A 12,052-nucleotide genomic window follows, 5' to 3' on the forward strand; every position below is an offset into this window, starting at 1 on the left:
ATAATGACTAGTTAAGAGCCAATATGTTACTAATTTGCATGTTAATAAGCAACTAATTAATGGTGAATATGTTCCTCATACTAAAGTGTTACCATGTTTTTTTACTGGTGCACAAAATGAACCGTGCATGAACATCACCTTGTTCAAAGAACAAAACCAACACAGTGCATAAACTCACAACAAATTACACACCTGCAAATCAGTCTGACTTCTGCTGTTGCCGTATCCGTAATACGCCAATAGGGAGAAGTTTTTATTTACACGATGAGTCTGCTGTGTCTTGACAACCGCCGAACCCCTAGGGTTCGATCGAACCCAGGTTAAAAACCACTGGTATAGAGTATATTTTTCCTTTTACAAACATTTTTCAACACAGATTTCAACATCCAGGCCTGTGAAAATCCCTCCAAAATGTTCACGTGCTTTCGTAACATCATTTTTGTTGGACACATTATCCCAATTTTGCCTCATTAGATCATTTTAAGTGCGCTGATAGTTTTCTCTGTCCTTACTCGCGTGATTTATTCTGCAGTTTATGTCACCGATGATAAAAACTGATTGTTTGTGATTTAAACAAGTCATAAAAACCCTGGATTGGTTTAAAATGTCTGCTCCCAGAAAGCAGACTCCTTTCGCCCTCGTCCGACCTTTACATTTCTGGCAGCGCTCCGGCTCGTAAGGTTGAGATTTACGCGGCGAGCAGTGACCTAAACCCTGACAATAGATGCTTTGTTCCTGTTTTTACCATCCAACTCCCATCTATTCGTCTTCCTTGTCTTTGGCAGACCGAGGGCTGCGACGGCACTCTGGGCTCCGGCTCTGTGATGGACAAATGTGGGGTCTGCGGTGGGCGGGACTCCTCCTGTCAAAGGGTGACGGGCAGCTTCCAAAATGTCACGGTTCCCCTCGGTTACCACAAGATCCTGGACATTCCGGCCGGAGCCACCTTCATTAACATCACAGAGAGACGAGCCAGCCCGAACTACCTGGGTGAGCCGCCCTCGTCTTTCTTTCAGGCGTCAACGGAGCTCGCCGGCCGTCCCCTGAAAGACGGAGTCGTCCCGTATTTAGAAACAAAAGTACGCGTTCTGTATTAACATTTAGCGTGAGAATAAAAAACTGCAAAATATCAACAGATTCTTTAAGCACAGGGGTCGGCAACCCACTTTATGACACCGCACTTTATGATACACTAGTGACACTAGACTTCAATGACAATGACACTACATTTTATGTTCGTGAAGTGAAGTTATCACTTTGTGATATTGACACTACACTTTATGACAGGGACCCTGCACTTTATGATAGTGACACTACACTTCATGATATTGACACTACACTTTATGATATTGACACTACACTTCATGATAGTGACACTACACTTCATGATATTGACACTACACTTTATGATAGTGACACTACACTTCATGATATTGACACTACACTTTGATAGTGACACTACACTTCATGATATTGACACTACACTTCATGATATTTACACTACACTTTATGATAGTGACACTACACTTCATGATATTGACACTACACTTCATGATAGTGACACTACACTTCATGATATTGACACTACACTTTATGACAGGGACACTGCACTTTATGATAGCGACACTACACTTCATGATATTGTCACTACACTTTATGATATTGACACTACACTTTGATAGTGACACTACACTTCATGATATTGACACTACACTTCATGATATTTACACTACACTTTATGATAGTGACACTACACGTCATGATAGTGACACTACACTTCATGATATTGACACTACACTTTATGACAGGGACACTACACTTTATGATAGTGACACTACACTTCATGATATTGACACTACACTTAATTTTAGTGACACTGCACTTCATGATAGTAACACTACATGCCATGATATTGACACTACACTTTATGATAGTGGCATTACACTTTATGATAGTTATATTGGACTTCATGATACTAACACTACACTTCATGATATTGACACTACACTTTATGACAGGGACACTACACTTTATGATAGTGACACTAAACTTCATGATATTGACACTACACTTAATTTTAGTGACACTACACGTTATGATAGTGACACTACACTTCATGATATTGACACTACACTTTATGATAGTGACATTACACTTCATGATATTGACACTACACTTTATGATAGTGACACTACACTTCATGATATTGACACTACACTTTATGATAGTGACAATACACTTCATGATATTGACACTACACTTTATGATAGTGACACTACACTTCATGATATTGACACTACACTTTATGATAGTGACATTACACTTCATGATAGTGACACTACACTTCATAATAGTAACACTACACTTCATGATAGTGACACTACACTTCATGATAGTGACACTACACTTCATGATATTGACACTACACTTCATGATATTGACACTACACTTCATGATACTAACACTACACTTCATGATATTGACACTACACTTCATGATAGTGACACTACACTTCATGATATTGACACTACACTTCATGATATTGACACTACACTTCATGATACTAACACTACACTTCATGATAGTGAAACTACACTTCATGATATTGACACTACACTTTATGATAGTGACACTACACTTCATGATATTGACACTACACTTTATGATAGTGACACTACACTTCATGATATTGACACTACACTTATTTATAGTGACACTACACTTTATGATAGTGACACTACACTTCATGATAGTGACACTACACTTCATGATATTGACACTACACTTTATGACAGGGACCCTGCACTTTATGATAGTGACACTACACTTCATGATATTGACACTACACTTTATGATATTGACACTACACTTCATGATAGTGACACTACACTTCATGATATTGACACTACACTTTATGATAGTGACACTACACTTCATGATATTGACACTACACTTTGATAGTGACACTACACTTCATGATATTGACACTACACTTCATGATATTTACACTACACTTTATGATAGTGACACTACACTTCATGATATTGACACTACACTTCATGATAGTGACACTACACTTCATGATATTGACACTACACTTTATGACAGGGACACTGCACTTTATGATAGCGACACTACACTTCATGATATTGTCACTACACTTTATGATATTGACACTACACTTCATGATAGTGACACTACACTTCATGATGTTGACACTACACTTTATGATAGTGACACTACACTTCATGATATTGACACTACACTTTGATAGTGACACTACGCTTCATGATATTGACACTACACTTCATGATATTTACACTACACTTTATGATAGTGACACTACACGTCATGATAGTGACACTACACTTCATGATATTGACACTACACTTTATGACAGGGACACTACACTTTATGATAGTGACACTACACTTCATGATATTGACACTACACTTAATTTTAGTGACACTGCACTTCATGATAGTAACACTACACGCCATGATATTGACACTACACTTTATGATAGTGGCATTACACTTTATGATAGTTATATTGGACTTCATGATACTAACACTACACTTCATGATATTGACACTACACTTTATGACAGGGACACTACACTTTATGATAGTGACACTAAACTTCATGATATTGACACTACACTTAATTTTAGTGACACTACACGTTATGATAGTGACACTACACTTCATGATATTGACACTACACTTTATGATAGTGACATTACACTTCATGATATTGACACTACACTTTATGATAGTGACACTACACTTCATGATATTGACACTACACTTTATGATAGTGACATTACACTTCATGATATTGACACTACACTTTATGATAGTGACACTACACTTCATGATATTGACAATACACTTTATGATAGTGACACTACACTTCATGATAGTGACACTACACTTCATAATAGTAACACTACACTTCATGATAGTGACACTACACTTCATGATAGTGACACTACACTTCATGATATTGACACTACACTTCATGATATTGACACTACACTTCATGATACTAACACTACACTTCATGATATTGACACTACACTTCATGATATTGACACTACACTTCATGATACTAACACTACACTTCATGATATTGACACTACACTTCATGATAGTGACACTACACTTCATGATATTGACTCTACACTTCATGATATTGACACTACACTTCATGATACTAACACTACACTTCATGATATTGACACTACACTTCATGATACTAACACTACACTTCATGATATTGACTCTACACTTCATGATATTGACACTACACTTTATGACAGTGACACTACACTTCATGATACTGACACTACACTTCATGATATTGACACTACACTTCATGATATTGACACTACACTTCATGATACTAACACTACACTTCATGTTATTGACACTACACCATGATACTAACACTACACTTCATGATAGTGACACTACACTTCATGATATTGACTCTACACTTCATGATATTGACACTACACTTTATGACAGTGACACTACACTTCATGATATTGACACTACACTTCATGATATTGACACTACACTTCATGATATTGACACTACACTTTATGACAGTGACACTACACTTCATGATATTGACACTACACTTCATGATATTGACACTACACTTCATGATATTGACACTACACTTTATGATAGTGACATTACACTTCATGATATTGACACTACACTTTATGATAGTGACACTACACTTCATAATAGTAACACTACACTTCATGATAGTGACACTACACTTCATGATAGTGACACTACACTTCATGATATTGACACAACACTTCATGATATTGACACTACACTTCATGATATTGACACTACACTTCATGATATTGACACTACACTTCATGATATTGACACTACACTTCATGATACTAACACTACACTTCATGATATTGACACTACACTTCATGATATTGACACTACACTTCATGATACTAACACTATACTTCATGATATTGACACTATACTTCATGATACTAACACTACACTTCATGATATTGACTCTACACTTCATGATATTGACACTACACTTTATGACAGTGACACTACACTTCATGATATTGACACTACACTTCATGATACTGACACTACACTTCATGATATTGACACTACACTTCATGATATTGACACTACACTTCATGATATTGACACTACACTTCATGATATTGATACTACACTTTATGATAGTGACATTACACTTCATGATATTGACACTACACTTTATGACAGTGACACTACACTTTATGATTGTGACACTACACTTTATGATAGTGACACTACACTTTATGATTGTGACACTACACTTTATGATAGTGACACTACACTTTATGATAGTGACACTACACTTCATGATAGTGACACTACAAGGGTCTCCAACAGATATCTGATGATTCAGTAATTCACCAGATAATATTTGCCTCAACTCTTAGTATTTATTCTGACTTATAGTTAATGATTCATTATCACAAAACAGCATAAAGACAATGACCACACTGCTTAAGTGAACATGGATTTTGTAAAAAGTAAATAAATGTTTAGAAAAAAGTTAGATACCTGCTCTGTCATAGAGCTGCACACTGAATTTGTTTTTTTTTATTTTAATTTTTTATTTTATTTAACAAATATATATGTTTTATATTTAAAATTGTGTTATTTCGTCCTAAAATGTCATTATTCAACAATGTTTTTGCCATGTGTCTGTATTATTCCAAAACCATTTATTTAAATTGTTGTTGGAGTCAAATAGTATACAAAATGTGTAAAGATTGTCAGTCATCAGGTCATGTAATAAAGTTTGTGTCGATGGCTCTTCTGAAACGTCTTCACCAAACAAGATAAAACACTCCTTTCACACAAATAAAAAAGACAAAAAAATGTCAACCAGCCCTGCAAGGTGTACCTTATTTGTCTGTCAGGCACTTGGCAACATTATGTTGCTGGCCTGTGAGTTTCTTTTTTCAAGGCCAGATTGTAAACTTCTGTTCCGATTGCGTGTGCGTGTGTTTGCTAACACGACCAAGTGTCGTGACTAATGCGTTTTACTGGATCTGACACGCTTCTTCACCCTTTTTCCTGCAGCCATGAGGAGTGGAACTGGAGCTTCTGTTGTGAACGGGCGCTGGGCTGTAGACCCTCCGGGGGAATACCAAGCTGGGGGGACTACCTTCACATACGCCCGACCGAGGGTGCAGGCGGAGGGGGAGGAAGAGAAAGGAGAGTCCCTGAGGGCCCCGGGACCCACCAGCACCCAGCTCCAGCTCTATGTGAGTAGACCCCGCTTCCAAAATGAACTTAATGAAAAGTCACAAATTGTTTGGCATCATAAAAAGATGCAACGCCTCAGGCTAAACTGTGTCAAGATCTTTGTGATAGACAACATTGTGTTAGCTTTACTCAGGGATTATTCAAGATTACTGATACAGGCTCACTAATAACAACTCTAACCTCAGGCTAAGATTTTATTAAAGAAACAGGAGTCATCAGCAGATTTCCATCCAGTTACTTTAGGGCAGAAGGTCATGAAAATAGTTTTAAAAAACACCCACAAAGTCCTGAGGGCGTGGCTCTGCACTTAAATCACCTACTTTGTCGAGCTTTATGCCAATACCATGGAATGTTAGGACAGGAATGAAAGACAAAAAAAAGAATAAAGTCTTAATGTCATGGCAAAGAAGTTATTTAATATTGGGAAAATAATGTTTTGGTTTTTTTGTATAAAAAGTATTTTTCCCAAAAAAAAGAATGGGTTTTGAAAAAAAAAATTAAAGGCAAAAAAAAAAGAATAAAGTCTTAATGTAGTGGCAAAGAAGTTTATTTTATATTTAAAAAATAATGTTGTTTTTTTGTATAAAAAGTATTTTTTCAAAAAAAAATTATGGGTTTTTAAAAAAAAAAAAATGAAAGCCAAAAAAAAGTATGTCTTAATGTCGTGGCAAAGAAGTGTATTTAATATTGAGAAAATAATGTTGATTTTGTATAAAAAGTATTTTTCCCAAAAAATTATGTGTTTTGAAAAAAAAAAAAGAAAGGCAAAAAAAGAATAAACTCTTAATGTCGTGGCAAAGAAGTTTATTTAATATTGAAAAAATAATGCTGTTGTTTTTTTTGTATAAAAAGTATTTTTTCAAAAAAAATAATGGGTTTTGGAAAAAAAATTAAAGCCAAAAAAATAATATTATTAAGCGTACGTCGCACTTGGCACTTTCCATTGAAAATATAGAACATTACACACTGCGCTCAAAAATCTAGCAAGATGTTTTAGTACGACTTTGGTAAGTTATGAAGCCGCACCGCTTGAAGGATTGTCGGCGCATTAAACATACGAGTATTATTATGGTGTGTGTATAAGGTAAGACGTATTATCTGACGTTTTGTTTCGCAATATTATGCAAAAGCAACTTTTCTTACCTTCTGGTACCTGCTGATCTGTATTTGGGATCTGTATAAGTCCTGAAAAATTGCGCGCGTTTGCCTTTGTAGTCCGTGGCAACAACTTAGTCGATAATCTTCTTCTTTTTCTCTATTTCTTGTTATTGGACATTCATCCTCCGCTGTTGCCATTTCTAATATAAAGTAGTGTAAAGTTCTTACTTATATCTGTCAGTAAACTCGCCATGAAAGCGCTAAAACCTACCGGTGTAGTGAGTTTACATTATCCTCCCAAGGAACTTCAGTTATTAGAGTTCCGGTTGGACGGTTTTTCACGGGACACATTTCCGGTGTTGTTGTTTCCGGATGAGGAGATGCTGCTCCGTTATTGATTGAAGTAAAGTCTGAATGTCATTAAAACAGTTAGCTCCATCTTTTGACCCTTCGTCCACTCCCGTCCTTGCACGCTACACCGCTACAACAAAGATGACGGGGGAAGACGCCGCCGAAGGTGAGCCACGTAAATAAGACCGCCCACAAAACGGCGCATCCGGAAGCGACTGTCAGAAAGCGGCTTGAAGATGATCTGTAAAACATAATCTATGCAACATTTTGACCAAAGAACCACCATTACATGTTATGTAGACCACAAGGAAGTGTTTTACATTTAGAAAAAAATAATAATAATATGACTCCTTTAATGTGCCCTTTAATCCGGTGCGCCTAATATATGAAAAAAGATAAAAAATAGACCATTCATCGGCGGTGCGCCCTATGGTCCGGAAAATACAGTACCTTTTTTAATGATATATCGATTTTATGCTGTCAACATTAGGACTTATATCTTTTAACTTTACATTACTATTTTTGTATTTTTTTTCTTCTTTTTTTGTGTTTTTATTATTTAAAAATAATGATAAAACTACATCAGGCGAGACTATGCTGCAAATCATGCCCAGAAAACATGTCCAGGGGAGTTCAAAAACAAACTATGATATGATACGTCCTGGCCAAGTCCGGCCAAATTCAAATCTTATTTTTGCACACACAAATGTCATGGCCTTCTTTGGCAAAAATAGCACATTAAATGGAAACGGCTGCTTGGTTATGTTTAGAAGACCTTGGCCGTCGGAGGTCTTGTTAGACGTAATGGTGTGTGCATGCGAAGGACACGACGAGCTGCATGCTGTTTTAGTGCTCACCATGACCCCTGACCTTCACACTTTTATTATTGGTTAAACATACGTTGATGTCAACCTTTAGTTTCTTTATACTTGTCAAGCTCATCCCAAAAAAGATATAATAGAAATACTGGTAATCTTTAAACCATCATAAAGATGTACAGGTCTCATTTTGCAGTGTATTTCCAATAGTCTTGTAAAAAAAAAAAAAGGTCATCATGCATCATACAGTATGTTTAATAGAATATACTTTGTATCCGATTATGGTTTATGGTACTAGTTATTTTTGAATATGCATACAGCATCTACAGATGGGTATCAAATCAGATATTTTTTTGGCACCACCTAAATAGAAGTAATTAATGAGAATCAGATGAGCTGGCGGGACGTGGAACAGAAAGTGAAAGTGCTTCAAAACGCACAGAGCAAACAGGAAATACCGACACAACAAGAGCACCGGGACAGGAAGTGAAACACCAAACACAGGCAAACACAAACATGACCAAACTGTCAGAAGGAAGCCTGACGATACTGACCAACATTGAAATACAGTAGCAAAGTAGGCCTAAGTATTCATTAAAAATAAGGGACATTTACTAGTTTTGGCCACTGTAACATTACACACAGTTTGAGCAGTCGCACTGTGTTTTATTATAGGAAAATAAAACACTGTACTTTGAGCAAGTGCTTCCTTGGCGTACTGCGAGATGGAGCCCTGGTACGCGCAACACAGTTTGAGAGTCCCTGCTCTAGGTGAAGTCGCAACTTTCAATTCAAAAGAAAAATAAATTGACCCCGAAAACAATCCAAAGTAAGGAAACTAAGGCATGAGGTCAGGGGTGTCCGAACTTTTTGACTTGGGGGCCGCATTAGGCAAAAAAAATTTGCCCAGGGGGCCGAAAGCAGACTACATGTAAGATAACTATATATATATGTATTTTTGTGAGGCTTAGTTGTAATATTAAAATTTAAAAAAGTGCGAAAGGGGTTCTATTATGCAAAACCATCTTTTCTTACATGTTTTTCTGTATTTGGGATCCCCAAGTCCCGAAAAGTTGAACCCAAACCAAAAAAGCCGTTTGGAACTTGATGCTTACCCGACAACTTTGCACGTGTCCACCATTTTTATTCAGTTGTAGTCCAATAAGCTCCTTCTTTTTTTCTATCCTCTCGTTGTGGGGAAGACTGGCTCTTACATGCACATGCATCCTCCGCTGTTGCCATTTCTAATACAAAGTAGTGTACAGATCTAACTTATATCTGTCAGTAGACTCGTTATGGAAGCGCTGAAAACTACAACACGGCTGATGGGGAGATGACGTTGTCGAAGTGGAGGCGCGTAGATAAGACCCGCCCACAATGAGACTGTCAGAAAGCGGCTTGAAGATGGTCTGTAAAACATCATCTATGCAACATTTTGACCAAAGAGCCACCATTACATGTTATGTTGACCACAAGTAAGTGTTTTAAATGGGTCAGGGTCATTGGACTTAAGAATTTCCTTTCAATGTGTTGAAGATAGAAGAAGAATGAGAACATCCGTACTTGTCGGCGATACATTTTCCCGGTAGATAGTAACAGTCCTGCTAAAAGCGCAATAATATTATTCTTGTTTACGATGATATTGCATTCCTCGTCTGTTAGTGCTTAGCAGTTAAATGTTCTCTTGGCAGCAGCATGAAGAAAAAGGAGCCATTCGAATCAACAAAAACTAACATTGATGGCCGTAAAACTGAAACGTGAACAGCTTAAACTTGGATTTATACTTTGACAATGCAGCGTGCGGGCGTACGTGCCACAGTATGATGGACTTCCCACTGGATCTTTTCTCCATCATTCAGTACTCCACCCTTCATGTCCTCTTTTGTCCCGCAGATTATTTTCCACCAGCAGAACCCCGGCATCGACTACGAGTTCTACGTCCCTGTGGACAAGAAGAAGAAGGAGGCGGAGAGGCCGGCAGACCGGGAGACACCCAGGGAGGCTTCCAGGGACAAGCTGTGGGAGCGGGAGCCATCAAGGGCATCCCTTCGCAGTAAGTACTTGTCCTGGTGGACAGCCAGTATTTATCTATTCATTTATGTCACAAACGTATTATTTACTTGTTTATAATATTCATTCATTTACAAACTCACAACAACATCCCCTGATCTTATTTATTTACTCATTTATTTAAACCTATGTATTCATTTATAAATAGTTATTCATGTATACCACACACTTATTATTTCTTTATTTATGTACAATAATTAGTCATACTCACAACATCATGCCCTAATCTTATGTATTCATTTATACATATTTACTTATATACATATGTATTTATTTATGTATACATGTCTATTCATGCATATTTATTCATAAATATTTATTTACACATATGTATTTATTTACACATACATATTTACTTATTTTTCAAACATATTTATTTATTTAAAATATTTAGTAATTCTTAAACTTACAAATACATCCCTTGATCTTGTTTTTATTTATTTAATTATACATATTTATTTATTAATACATATTTATTCATACATATTTATTTATACATATTTATATATACATATGTATTTTTTACACATGCATATTTATTTATTTTTAACACTAATGATGTATTTATTTAAAATAATTAGTCATTCTCAAACTTACAAATACGTCCCCTGAGCTTATGTTTTTATTTATTTAATTATACATATTTATATATTATACATCTTTATTTATTCATACATCTTTATTTTTTATACATATTTATTGATACATATTTATTTATTTATACATATGTATTTCTTTATAAATATTTATTCATTTATTTCTCAAACTCATTATTAATTTTTTTTACAATAATTACTCATTCAAACTAATTAGAGGGGCTCACATTTTGATACTGGAACGGTTTAGATCGAATGAAAACTGTGGGCTGTGGAGCGCGCCAAAGTTTTGCTTGGACATTCACACAATTACTCCCCAAATTCCTGAAGTCCTTGGATAATGCTGATGGGTGTGGTTTTAGGTCAAGGGGGCGGGGCTATGATGTTTCTTGTCATGAGACTCTGACTTCACCATGATGTCACAGACCTTATGTGTCTCCCGCAGGTCCCCTCACCGTGTCAGTAGAAGACCCTCCTCCTGCTCCTCCCCCGGTTTCCGTCCCTTCTTACCCCTCGTCCTCCTCCATGTTTGTGCCCCCCTCGTCTGAACAATGGGTTCCTGAGAGGTCGCGACCCCGGGCCAACGCGCCCAATAGGAATGCTCGGATCCCGCCTCGCACCGACCTGCCGCTGGACACCCAGCCGCCTTTCGTGTGGAGGAGAGGCGCCCTCTCCGAGTGCTCCGTGTCCTGTGGCAAAGGTCAGATGCGTCCGTTTCAATAAACTGTGCAAAAGTCTCGGGACACCAGTGGGCCTTTGGTGCAAGGACACAAGGAAGTCATGAATAAAACATGAA

General features: G+C 36.9%; 1 protein-coding gene across 1 annotated transcript in view; it reads left to right on the forward strand.

Moving 5' to 3' along the window:
• Positions 1-12,052, forward strand: part of adamtsl4 (ADAMTS-like 4) — a 139,634-nt gene that overhangs the window by 103,896 nt on the left and 23,686 nt on the right. Inside the window, exons 7-10 of the mRNA XM_061982899.1 lie at positions 786-990; positions 6,138-6,322; positions 10,484-10,643; positions 11,702-11,956. Of these exons, the coding sequence (XP_061838883.1) occupies positions 786-990; positions 6,138-6,322; positions 10,484-10,643; positions 11,702-11,956 (805 nt within the window). The remainder of the gene's footprint in view (positions 1-785; positions 991-6,137; positions 6,323-10,483; positions 10,644-11,701; positions 11,957-12,052) is intronic.

Source organism: Nerophis lumbriciformis, linkage group LG21 (genome assembly GCF_033978685.3).
Source record: "Nerophis lumbriciformis linkage group LG21, RoL_Nlum_v2.1, whole genome shotgun sequence".
Classification (NCBI taxonomy): Eukaryota; Metazoa; Chordata; class Actinopteri; order Syngnathiformes; family Syngnathidae; genus Nerophis; species Nerophis lumbriciformis.